Genomic DNA, 13,104 nt, shown 5'->3' on the forward strand with positions numbered 1-13,104 from the left:
TTTAAAAGTCGTGTTCTTTATTTCAAACTGCTTTGTTGAAAAAGGTACATGGCGATAAGATACAAAAATACCATTGTCTTTTTTCATGGGCAAGTGTATACAAATACACAAGTTTGACAGACCTTTTTTCAGTTTTGCTTTTACAAACAATACATCACCATAATCACATGTAATCTGCAGTAAGTACCATATGTCAGTGCCCAGGGTTAGAGAAAGTAAAACAAAATAATCTAGCAAAAACACAAGATTTCAAATAATGTTTGTGACTGATACCTATAAATTGTGCTATCTATTCACTGTGGTCCACAGGAAACTATTAGAGATGCATTTAGTTCCAGTTACGACAGCATGACTGTCAATGAATTGTATTAGGATTGATCATCAGGACTAATCAGCCCTTTAAAGGAATAGAATATGTAAAACTCTCTCAGCAGTCAGAGCGAACTTCTGCCCATTACATACATTTAATAATTTTACTTGTACAGTAATTACTGTAATGTTAGAATTCTTGTCTATCTTAGCAAATTGCAATCATTGTTAGACAATCATGGGTTTGGTTTTGTATTGGTTCAGGCCAGAGGGGAAATATCTGTACCGATTCTGCATTCACTATTTAGCTGGAATCCTCCTTGTCTGTGCCAGTTATAATTTGTTAAAATTTGTCTAAAACAACATTTTGCAAAAAAAATTGCAAGTATAAGAAAACAAATCTGTACTTCTTAAAAAAAAAAAAAAACACTATGAAAGTGTAAAAATCTATCATTAAACCATCATAAAAAAGTAAAAACATTTTGTACAGCTAATTTAGTAAAAAAAAAAAAAAAAAAAAAAGTATTTCAGATTGTGTTTGGGAGTTGATCTAATAGAAACTTTCAATGCAGAAAAGGTCACAGGCCAAGACATTTACATTCATTTTCTTGGCAGTTGATTTGATCACAACTCCTTCAGTTTAGAAACCTGAAGTTTTAGAGGTCTGGAAAAAAGAGCTTCAACTGTGATTAGAGATGGATTCAATTGATTACTTACTGCAGTATAACATGCATATATTCATAGCTGAAAAATGCTAGCCAAACTTTGTTTATGACTGCAATCTATATACGGTATTTCATTGATGTACTTGATAAAATGAAATATCACATTGTTCTGTTCTTGACAATTTTTAAAGCAGCACATTTAATCTGCACAACAGCACATTTGCTCTTAATCCTGAACTTCACGTCTAATTTTTCTGTGGAAGACAAACTAAACTTAATGATATTGACCATTAAGTTCCTGTCTCTGTCACGTCACTCATACTTTAACACTGTTGCCCTTTACCCAAGAGTCTGTGTAAAATCAGTAAATGCACAGCTAGAGAAAACCAAAACTCAATGACTATAGAACATTTTGTCATTCGTTGCATATGAGTGTAAGATGTACAGTATTTGTTTTAGGGTTATCACAGCTTCAGAAAGGTATTGAGTTCATGCTAGTTAAGATCTAAAGCGTATCTGCTTCATTGTTGACTTTACTTGTTGTGGTTCTTGCTGCTCTTTGGTGGTTATGGCTTCCCTACTCCTATCTAAGCACTTCACTGCTGCTCAGCCTTGAAGCAATAGACACCATAAGACTTTATCTGCTTGTCGGGGAATCCAACAAAGCGCACTGCAGATTCCGTGGGGCTGCAGTTCTTGCGAGGCCTGGAGATGGGGGTAGCGGACACTTCCGTCGGCCAACCAGCCAGCATCGCAGCGATCGTAGCCCTCAAGCTTCCAGGCAGAGTAGATGTGGCCCACCTTGGCAATCTCTGCACCGTCGTCAAAGCATGCCTGCACTGCCTCGTCAAAGGTCAGCCTGTCGGGCTGGACCAGCCAGTAGAAATGTCCTGATAGCAGAGAATGCAAAAGACTTGGTCAGAAGAAGTTAGCCTTTCTTTCTAGTAGTTGTATACTGGTCTGTGTGGTTATTGTTTTTCCTGGTGGATGCCCAACACTAATGTAATGAAAAACATAAATAACAAATTGAACTTATGGGCAACAATTTCTAAAAACTCACCCTTGAGTGCAGAAGCATAGCAGAACACATCAAAGCGGCTCAACTGCTTGTTTCGGCGTCCATAGCTTCTGAGGCCAGGCCCACTGTTGGAGCCACCACAAGGGCCTCTGGGTTTGGTGATTGGATACTGCACTGTACCATCGTTCAGCCAGCCAGCATTGCACCAGTCCAGACCGGCCATCCAGGCGTCAAACAGCTGCTCAAAGGTGGCAACTGCAGAATCCTGGTCCATACAGGCCTGCACAGCATCGTTGAAGTTCAGGTTGTATCGGCCCACATGGGGAGTGTAAGGAAATGTAACACCTGAGTAAGGCAGAAGAGAATAATAAGTCAACCTATTACTCTGAATGAAGATCCATTCTAAATAGGAAAAGATATCAGAGGTCGTTTAATCAAAAAAAACTAATTTCTGAAACAGTTTAAAATTTTAAATAAGCTATTTTATAGATAGTGATCAGTCCACATTTAGGCAATTTGTCTATAAATGGAGATGGTTTGGTAATGTGACTACTCTTTCCATCTGAGATAAGTCCAAAGGCATTCTACAAAAGACTTTGTGAAAAGAAGGCCCGAATGACTGCCAAAGATTGGTCTGATGTTTGAGGCTATTGCTGCCGAAGGCGGAGTTATTAAACCCAAGGGTTCACTAACACACAGTACTGTGAATTTGTAATGGGTGTCTTCAATAAAAACACAAAAGATAAACAAATGTGTTCACTCTCGTGTGACCAGATCACATTGTTTGCCCAGTTAAAGCAGAAAATCTTGTAACTCCAAAGGGTTCACATACATGTTCTGCCAGTGTATTTCTTATTCAAAATACAGTAATACAATAACAAAATCTGTTGTAGTATATTATTAGTTGATTGGCCTCAGTGCACTTCATAAACCAAAAATCTTAATCTTAGTTTAATTTCTGTTCAATTGATGCTGTTTACAGCAACTCAGGCCTATAGACATATGAAGAATGTGTGTGTGGTCTTGGACTCCACAGTAGTCTTTCCAGGAAAGTAGACTTAGCTGGCATACAATACAGTGTGTTTAGTTTTATGGTTGTGAATAAAGACCTAATAGTCTTTCAGGTACAGAAGCTTTCTGGCAGTGGTTTCCAGAGGCCAAACTTTGCTAACCACCCAAGTATCATGCCAAAACATATAATAGACCCCCCAGTCCACTAGAGAACATGTCACGGTCTTGCTCCTCATAGGCGTGAAAGACCATGTAACTAGTTTTTGTTTTTTTTAAACAAAAAAACATGAATAGTTTTAGGAAAGCAAACCACAGAGGATTAGGAAAATATTTCTTCAAAGAAATCCATGCAGCTTTTACTCGGGCTCAAAACCCGGTCTGCAGGATGAAAGTGTATTTTTGACTCCTACGTGAGGTTGACGTGCACACATTGTCCCCTAGTGGACTGGAAGGTGTATTACACCCTTTGACATGATACTGGGCTTTGCTAATTCATTAAGTTTTTCTTTATTTGCCCTTCTGCACTGAAGAAATAATCATCGAAGGAAAAGTAGGTGTTGAGTTGAGTTGAATTTTAAGTTCAAGGAACTCCTAAACATTTTAACTGCATGGATCTAAGAAGTAGTTAAACAGTGATTTAAAAATGAAATATGGTCATGATGCTGCACACTTACTTGCAGAAATATGCAGATGGTTTACTGATCATTATGTCTTCCTTATGCGTCAATACATAGTCAAATGTTTTACAAGATTATTGGAATCAATATTATTCTATTAATATTACTTTTTGTCTAAAATGTGCAAATGATCAAAAAAAGGTGATTGAGCATTGACCTTTTGCACTAAAGTGTTTTGATATACTGCAATGATTTAATGTGTCAACATGTAATTAACTATATCAGGAATTAACTAGATATGTCTAAAAAAAAAAAAAAAAAAAAACCATAAAAAGCAGTTCCTCTTTGTGTCCACATCTTAAAAGGAAGACAATATAGTAAATACAAAATCAGATGTAAGTCAGATATTTGAGGATATGAACTAGAATATGTATCTGTTTACTGATGTCGAACATTATTCAAATGTAATCATTCCTGAATCATTACAGCGGTTGGGATAAATCACCCAAGCTGTCTGTTATTTTGTTTTTCTTCTTCAACAAGACAATGAAATGTGGATGTTTTCAAAAACTAGAAACAAAAACATTGCTGAGGAAGATGCTTGATCTGTGACGATGCCCTTTCAACAAGGAAAGCACATGTATAAAATGCTGATTTTACACTAATGTAATCACAGTGGCTTTATTAATTTGTATTTTAAGGCCCATCCCAAGAGTTAAGTTTCAAAATAGAAATAATAACAATAAAATCCAGATTTACCATCAGAGAGACCACCTCGCACCTCCAAGATGATCTCCTGCAAGGTGTCGTCCACCCCGTTGATGACCTCACAGCGGTATTTTCCCATGTCATCCATGGAGACATCAGTTATTACTATGGAGACATCTTCGTTGTCTTGCTCCTGCATAAAGACACGGCCCTCAAATTTTCCATAGGTCTTCTTGTGGAATCCCATTGAAATCAGCACATCCTCATTCAATGCTTCATCATCTGCCACCTTGGTCCACTTGACTCGGATACCAAAGGATAAGGTGTCTGAGGATAGGACCATGCAGTGCAGGGTGACGTTGCCCCCTAGGTCAGCAAAAACCTTGGCTAGAAAAGAAGACAACATGATATAACCTTACTGCAGTTTGATACTTGGACTTGGAAATTTTTTGGGGGGGTTTATAGAGCTATTTTTATACATTAATTTCAAAGATTACATTCAGGAATTTTTGCTTTCCTGTGTGCTTGGCAAAAAATCGATATAGAATGAGTCCGTTTTAGAAAACACCAAAAAAGAAAATAAATTCTAGACAATGCTTTTCTTCCCTCTTATTGGCTTTTGCCTTTTGTGCATAATAGTTAGACCACATGTTTTGACATGTGTTAACTGTATGCATTGTTGTTAAACAGTGCATGTGCATACACCTATACTGTTATAGTGAAAAGTATTCTTTCACAAAACTATCAAAGGGTCTGGACTTATCCTGTTTGGTTTATTAAAGCAAAGTGTTTGGGCACCCGCCAGTCCTCTGCCCCTGGAGCCAATCATCCTCTTCAGTCTCCTTCCTGCTAAGCCTTTGGTTCCTCAGAATTAATCCTCAAAATGAAGTGCTTATCTTTCATCCCCTCCATCTGATTTGTGTTAAACATGTCAGGCACCAAATGAATAACAGGAAAAGTGAGCATATGATATAGTTAACAAAATACAGAATCTTGCTGTTATCATACTTTTTTTCTTTCACTTATTTCCTCTGTGCTCTCCCTTTCTATCATCCCACTCCAAACTAGACCCTCCTTTAGCTTAAAATGGCAGGTCATTTGTGTCTCACCATGGGTTCCCATCAACCCCTGACCTTCATGTTTAGACCTCACAAGACTTGCTTAGTTAAGAAGACCCCAGCTAGCAAGGGGTAGTCTGAGTTAGACAATAATAAGCAACAGATAAATGAATGTACAGGACCTCTGACCCCACTCGACAACCTATACCCACTCAGCCCGCCCCTCATATAACTCCCTCCCTTCACCAACCCAACGCACAAACACACCACAGGCCTCACCTTGTAAATGAAAGCAAGATGAGGTAAGAGGCAATGCACAGGACTGGTCATACAATATGATAATTACATAACAGACAAAATCAGCTGTTTGTTTTTTTTAAGCTATAATGTGGTCTCAGACATAATTATTAATTTCATGCAACCAGGCAGTTTTTGGCTAAATCCAGGTGACTAAACATTGTCCCTTCAGAGTCTGATATTCCCTACAAAAAAAAAAACAACCTGAGTTTCTCCTGTGTCTGATTTATTTTCTTCCTAAAGATCTGTGTCTAAAGCAGTCCGTCTCTGATTTCTGATGAATTCCCAGCATTTATGTTGAGGCGCCTCACTTTGAGCAGCCTCACCAGAGCCATGAGTGGTGTAATGTGTCACTGGCTCTTCAACATGGAAAACGTTTCCCACATGGGTAATAACGGAAATAAAAGGGGGTTACTGGCTTGCGGCCTTATATTCTGATCAACCCAAAACCTTCCCTCAACACACACACACACACACACACACACACACACACACACACACACACACACACACACACACACACACACACACACACACACACACACACACACAAAGAATGACACCGAATCAACTTCTAATCACACCCATGCCTACTACCATGCCTGGTACTCAAATCATTAGTATTGAGCACTCCTGCTCAAGGATTTAATTAGCAGAATCACTGCTGACAGACCTAATCTACCCTTCACTCCCACCTTATGCCACTTTAAACTTAATTTTCTAATTTATTTCATAAGGCTACGCATGCTAGTGAGTGCTTCTATTACCAAAGCACCACACCCAGTAGCCTCACTCACCTCTTGAGTGGTCAGCAAGATGCCAGGTATTATATGAGCTAGGAAACACCCTTCTGCCGCTGCTAATTATTAATGTGGTTGAGAGCAATGTGGAGTATAAAAGCCGTCTGGACAAGATTCCTTTTTACCTGTTCTGTCAGTGCGAAATGACTCAGCTTCTCCGAGCCTCATAAATTCTCTTCATGGGTAGCAGTTGCATGAAGTGTGATTGAAACCTGAGGGATCCAGAAGGATCAAACTGCTCACCAAAAGCTCTGGCAAACGTAAGGGCGATGGTGACGTCAACACCAGCTCAACAGATGTTATGCCATCCAACATTTATGCCTAAAAATTTCCAAATTTCCAAATCTTACTAAGGAAATTAGAGTAGAGTAGAATAAAGTGGCTCATTATACTTTCTTGTGTAAACATTGTTCTGTCTAAAGATGAAGACCAACCACTGGATGTGGTTTCTGAAATGTGAGATGGAAGAAGGAGGTTGATTAAATGTCACAGTGCCAATGTACTACTGAGACGAGAGCTTGAAATGAAATGAAAGCATATTAAAGAGCTCAGACTCTTAGGCATATGTATTCTAGAGCAACCTTGATGGTAATTCCTGTGATACAGTGGTAGCAGCCCAAAAAACAGGCATGTTGAAAGTAATTTCACTCTCTTTCCTGCTCCTGCAGTTACCAGCAGACAGATGTCCCACAGGATCATGTGGCCCCTAACATGTGGGGCTCAGTACACTCATAAAGCAACAGCCTGTTGTGTTTACTTAGCCTTTTGGGAAGAGAAATAACCCTTTCTTCTCCGGGTAGGTAGGTAGGTAGTTACTTTATTAATCACCAAGGGGAAATGTTTTCACTACATGTGTATACATGTCTATGACTTACCCCAAAGCACATACAACCCACTGGGGTCAAAGGTGGTACCAATATTTTACATTTAACATAAAAATGGTTGGTCAGATAATGCAGAATGATTTCTATCTGAAAATGATTGACTGCAAATGAAAACACAGCAATGAACTAAATGAACACGTGTATGAAAATAATAATAATAAAAAAAGCTCAGCAGCTGCAGCCAAGACCTACTGCCATTTTATTACAAAGCACAATTCTCCCTCACTCTGTAAAAGGTTGTATTAGCAAGTGATTGGAACCATCTGCCTCTTTGCAACACTGGACTGTAAATTAACAACATTACAGTGGTCCAAGTCCACTAATTATTCTGTATATTTTCAAACTACAAGAGTCTAGTTATGCTGTTAAAATCTCTGAGCACTTTAAGTTACAGAATAATCAGAAATGGCTAAAATCCCTCCTTATTGAAAGGATGGAAATCTGAGAGAGCAGTCTGCATGTTTATATCCATGTGTGCACAATGTGCCACACCCTCTGACAGAGCAGCAAGGCATGAGATGCTTTACAGCATCCCACAGCCTTGCTCTCTTCTGCTGCTGGCTCACTTGTGTCAATATGGAGAAAGAATTAACAAGCACAGCTGGGACAAACACAGCAGGCCAACTCCTGCTCACTAATTCCAATAAACTCCTTCCTGCTTTCTGTCATGCAGAACGAGCACAAATCAAAGCATGCGTGTGTGTGCACACTCTCATGAGTGCACATAATGAATCATTGGCACATGTGTTCAATAGATTGTCATCAAAATCAGTTGTTAAATTGTGACTCAAGTTGAATCAATACAAATGCAACAGCACCGAACATGGCTCCATCAACATCTCATCTCCTAGCCTAAACACATTTTCAACTCAACTCCCAGCCTCAGCCCAATACCAGCCAAGCCCCTTTTCCCACCCAGCCTTAGCAACTGGGCTAAGCCTCAGTAACCAACAACCACAGTATGCGTGAGACCTAACAGACTATTACCTCACAGGGAAAGACATAGTCATTTGGCCGCTGTTCAGCATGGGGGTCTATACATTTGGCTGTGGGTCATTAATCTTAACTTCGCTCTTGTCACGCTGCCTGTTTTCGTGGCTGGTTTCCAAAAGCTCCCAGTGCCAGAGTGAGTCAGTATGTATAAGGACAGGCAACGCCCCATGAACAGACAGAGAATACATAGCTCATATGGCTAATAAAATATACTGTATGGAACAATGATTGAGCTGGCCTGAGCTGAGCAAAAGCTTTTATGTCTTGCACACTATGAGGTCATTTATAAACATTGGAGCACTCTGTATAGACACATGCAAACACAAACATCTGTGACATCACTGGCCTGTGGGAGAAATTTCAATGTTTAAACTCTTCTCCCCACAGATGAGCCATTTCCTCTGCTCTGGAAGAGAAAAAGCTGAGACATCTCTAATTTGACATCTACTGAGTCAGCTTGCAGGGCTTGTGAAAGCACATTAAATATCACTCAATACATATAACATGAGGGCTTCCAACTAGCCCATTTTTCCTTTCACTGCAGCAGTGGATCTATTCTAGTATTCTATAGCTTGCAGTTGCAGCCACCATCTCACAGTGTCATCCTGCAGGCGGGTGTGAATTTGAAATCATAACAGCCTTATGATGGAGAGCAGGTGCTCTCTGATACAGTGTCTTTCTCGGTTTTTTTTTTTCTGTTTCTGTCTGCAGTGGGAAGTGTCAGAAAGTAAAATTACAGAAAAAAATGAGAAAAGGCCAAAATTGTATTATGGGAAATTTCTGGTATTTTCTCATGCCTGGAAAATTTTATATCCAAAAAGAGACAAGCGCTACCAGCCCAGTTTCAGTCACTGAGGCACTTGTGACCCATTTTAAGAGTACAACTAGTGTTATTATCATGTGGTGGTCATTCAGTAGAGCGGGCTGTAAGCTCCTGTGAATGACTGGGTAATTTATTCACCAGCCAGTCCATGCTGTGGTGGTCTGTATGCAGCAAGTCAACGAGTCAATGGTGATTCACACTGTGACTGTATGGTGTGTGTGTGTGTGTGTGTGTGTGTGTGTGTGTGTGTGTGTGTGTGTGTGTGTGTGTGTGTGTGTGTGTGTGTGTGTTACCCCAGAGACGACTCTGTTACCTACTGCTACAATGATCCCGTTGTTACACAAGCCTGTGCTGTGGTACCACTTTGCTCAGTTCCCTTACTCAGCTCTTCCTCCTGTTCTTCTGCTCCAAGCATGGTAACACTTTGTACACTTACACACATGCATTCATAAAAGGTGGTAACAAACACACACAATCATCCACGTAGTGAAATATCACAATATTCTTTCATTATTTTTAATCTTACCTGGTGATAGTGAGGAAGGGCTCGTCACTTGACTGTACGCACTGCCAGCCAGGGTCAGGGAGATTATTGTGATGTACAGCAGACTCATCATTTTCTCTTTTTTTACACAAAGGGGCTTCTTCAATGAAAATATAAAGATAAAACGTTTTGTTTTAAATGCACTAAGTTATCTAAGACATAAATATTTAAAGAAAGCCGAATGTTATCTAAAAATACTTCTTCTCTTTTAATTTTTTTTCATCTAGCCGTCCCTCCTTCCGTTTGTCTTTGTGCAGCAGCCGCCTGTGGTGCTACTGGAAAGTTTGGGCTCCTCAGAGGTCCAGGCAAGTGCCTTTTATTGTAGCCTAGCATGGTTGAGACCACTCCTCCTCCCCTCAGCCCATCACCATATACCGGCTCCCCCACTTACTTATGAAAACTCCCTCCTCTCCCTTGGTACAGCAAAACCCCAGACAATTAACCTGCAAATAATTATCCAGAGTGAAAAGTATACTGGATAGAAGTGGAGCTACAATGATTCCTGTGTGGACTGCAGTGCAGTACAAATTACACAACTTAGGGAATACCATTGCAATTGATCAGATATACATTTATCCTTACTTGAGGCTTTTAGTGAAATATCATCTTTAAGTGTAAAACATTTTTCCATGACATTGGTTGTCCCCTCACGTGTGACTTTGGTATGTTTTCACTCCATCTGATTCATTTGTTTTTTGGTATTATTCTTGTTTAATGGCCTTTTAAAAAAAAAAATATTATTAAGCTTTGATAAATGATCATTTCAATGTTTTTAAGTTAAATATGATTGTAAAGCCATCTCTGAACTCTGTGAATGGCCTGAACACTTTTCCCGCTCCATCAGTAAACAAAAAGAAATGCAGACACACACTTGTGATAAACTGTTGTACATGCACTTGATGCAAGCCCATTTAATATAAAAGGGTCATAAAAATGAAGCACACAACATCAAGGTCCACTCTGTGAGTCATACTTTTGCCCTCCTTTGCTTCTTTAATATTTTGATTTCTCTTCGCTTCCTTTTCTTTCATTTCATTTCATAAATTGTGTTGTCATATTTCTCTTAGTCTTCTCTGATGCTGTAGTAGAAGCAGAGACAGGGATCACTCAGAGCTGGCAGAGTAACTTATAGCAAGTCGGTTGTGGATTTGTGACCAGCTTGAGCAGTCATGAGAGGACCTGAGTGGTCTCTCCTAAATGTTTTCTCAGGCGTTCCAATGGTCTTTGAAAGATGGCAAAGCTGGGAATGAAGCAACATGTTGCAGATGCTCCTCTGGACTGCTCCATCAATGGAGTTGTAACAGCTGGGACAACCCAAACTGTTTTCTTTTTCTTCGTCTCCCTCCTTCTTTCCCTTGGCCCCGCTGTCAATCCATTTAACCTAGCAGAGATGACAGCAGAGTACATGGTGGGCCTCTGTTGTATATTCTACTAATCTATTGGTATCCTCCAAGCTGAAATTGGTATCCTACAATCCAACATAGGGTCAAAAAAAAAAGGGGCCCATCCCAAGAACCTACCACAGGCCCAGTACACAGGGTGAAAATATAATTGTACGTGAGGGCACAGCAACTCTTCACGCACTGTGTGATTAAAACAGAACTGCGAACACCTATTGCACTGGCAGCATACTGTATGTGGGATACTCAAAAGATATCAAAGCCAATGGAGTCTGTTGCAGTTTTACTGTTGATGGTAAGATAGCCTCATAAGTGAGCACTTCCTTCCTTCCCAGCAACTAACCATTTGTGACAGCACAATAGTCTGGCAAACATGTGCATGAAACAATTGACCTTTGTGTTACAATATTCCCATTCAGTCCTGCTTGACAAAAGACTTAACAGAACAATAGGATGCAGCAGCACTGGTAGTGTTTATCAATGGTTGAGGTATAAAAGGAGACAGTACAGTCAACAAAAAGTGTTACTTGGCTTGACATGGCCTCCTGATCCATTGACAGAAATCTGAGCCACATTAAGAAACTGTAAATGTTTGTGTTGTCAGCATAATTGGATTTGAAAGAGCTTGGCTGCTCATGTGAGATCTGCAACGTGGTGCTGGGTTTGGAGAAACTGCATGGCTTGAAGTCATTGTGGGATTTCAGCTCAACATAAAACTCCTGTGTTCTCTTCTGAGTGATGAAATGTTACATAATTTCTGTAATTGCCAGCTACAAGAAGAGAAACACAAAGTACTAACCATACAAAAAAAGCTATTATTGAAAACGACAACTAGATAGATAGATAGATAGATAGATAGATAGATAGATAGATAGATAGATAGATAGATAGATAGATAGATAGATAGATAGATAGATAGATAGATAGATAGATAGATAGATAGATAGATAGATAGATAGATAGATAGATAGATAGAATCTCCTTTTTTTCATCACTTTTTCATCACTTCTGACATTTTCCTTTTTTAGCTATTTTATATTTTTTGCAATGTTATTGGAAGCCCAGCAGCTTACATCACATCTTGCTCATCTACAGGAGCCAAGTACATGTTCTTCTTGAATCATGTAATGGCAGTAGATTTGTCTGGGGAACTTCTGAAGATTGGTCCAGAAAGAGACTGGACTGATTAACTCTCACTATAAAACTCACATGTCCATTGGAAGGCAGATTTGAAATGTTTTAACAACCAAACAATCATTTTAAGTCCAGATGTAGATATTTATCAACATATAAACCCAATTATCCTTAAGCATGTGGTGTACTGGACAGAAAGACTTAAAAACACAAAGGTGATATTTTTTCTCAACATATACAGATGTGTAAGATTATGTTTATACAGATGCATCAGTATACGTGCATTTTTGGGAGTATTGTGAGAACTTGGAGTCCCTCCCACGTGTCCCTCCCATGTCAGAGCCAAGCCTCAGGGCCATGAGCACATTCACAGCTGGCTCTCTGCAGGCTGAGCTCCCAGCCTTTGTCCAGGTGGTAGAATTCTTGTTAATATATAGCAGCTCTTTAGGTCCGTTGAAGGCAATGAAGGGCAGAATGGTGTGTATCATCCAAAAAGTGACTGTCAGGACTTTTGACCATTTCCTGTTCAGCATTATAGGAGAATTACATAAGAGACTCCAAAAGCTAAACAAGCATGGCTATCCCATGTTAGACGCATTAGCCACCGCCAAACATGTGTTCCTCATTATCTGTACCAGTACCACACGTGATTAGACTTGGAAACATTTGGAAGATGACGTGGGGATAATGTGCTGTTCGCTCCTGGTAATGAAACAACGAAGTGAAAGACTGGAACTTTAAAAGGGCTGGGTGGGATGAGAAAGCAAATGTGCTGAGTAGATACATACGTGAGCAGAGGCCCTTTGACGCCATACAGCTGTCACAGTCTCATCCCCTCCATAT

The 13,104-nt window shown here is 39.7% G+C and overlaps 1 protein-coding gene across 1 annotated transcript; it reads right to left on the reverse strand.

The window, feature by feature from the left end:
- On the reverse strand, positions 1 to 10,010 carry hapln1a (hyaluronan and proteoglycan link protein 1a). The gene is given in 5 exon segments (XM_069138844.1): positions 1 to 1,690; positions 1,692 to 1,864; positions 2,035 to 2,337; positions 4,380 to 4,715; positions 9,710 to 10,010. Coding segments are annotated over 5 exon segments (1,023 nt in total). The 5' UTR covers positions 9,801 to 10,010; the 3' UTR covers positions 1 to 1,570.
- Positions 10,011 to 13,104: the final 3,094 nt, after the last annotated feature.

This window comes from Embiotoca jacksoni, unplaced genomic scaffold (assembly GCF_022577435.1).
Source record: "Embiotoca jacksoni isolate LCO1_2020_lvr unplaced genomic scaffold, fEmbJac1.0.p SCAF_8, whole genome shotgun sequence".
Classification (NCBI taxonomy): domain Eukaryota; kingdom Metazoa; phylum Chordata; class Actinopteri; family Embiotocidae; genus Embiotoca; species Embiotoca jacksoni.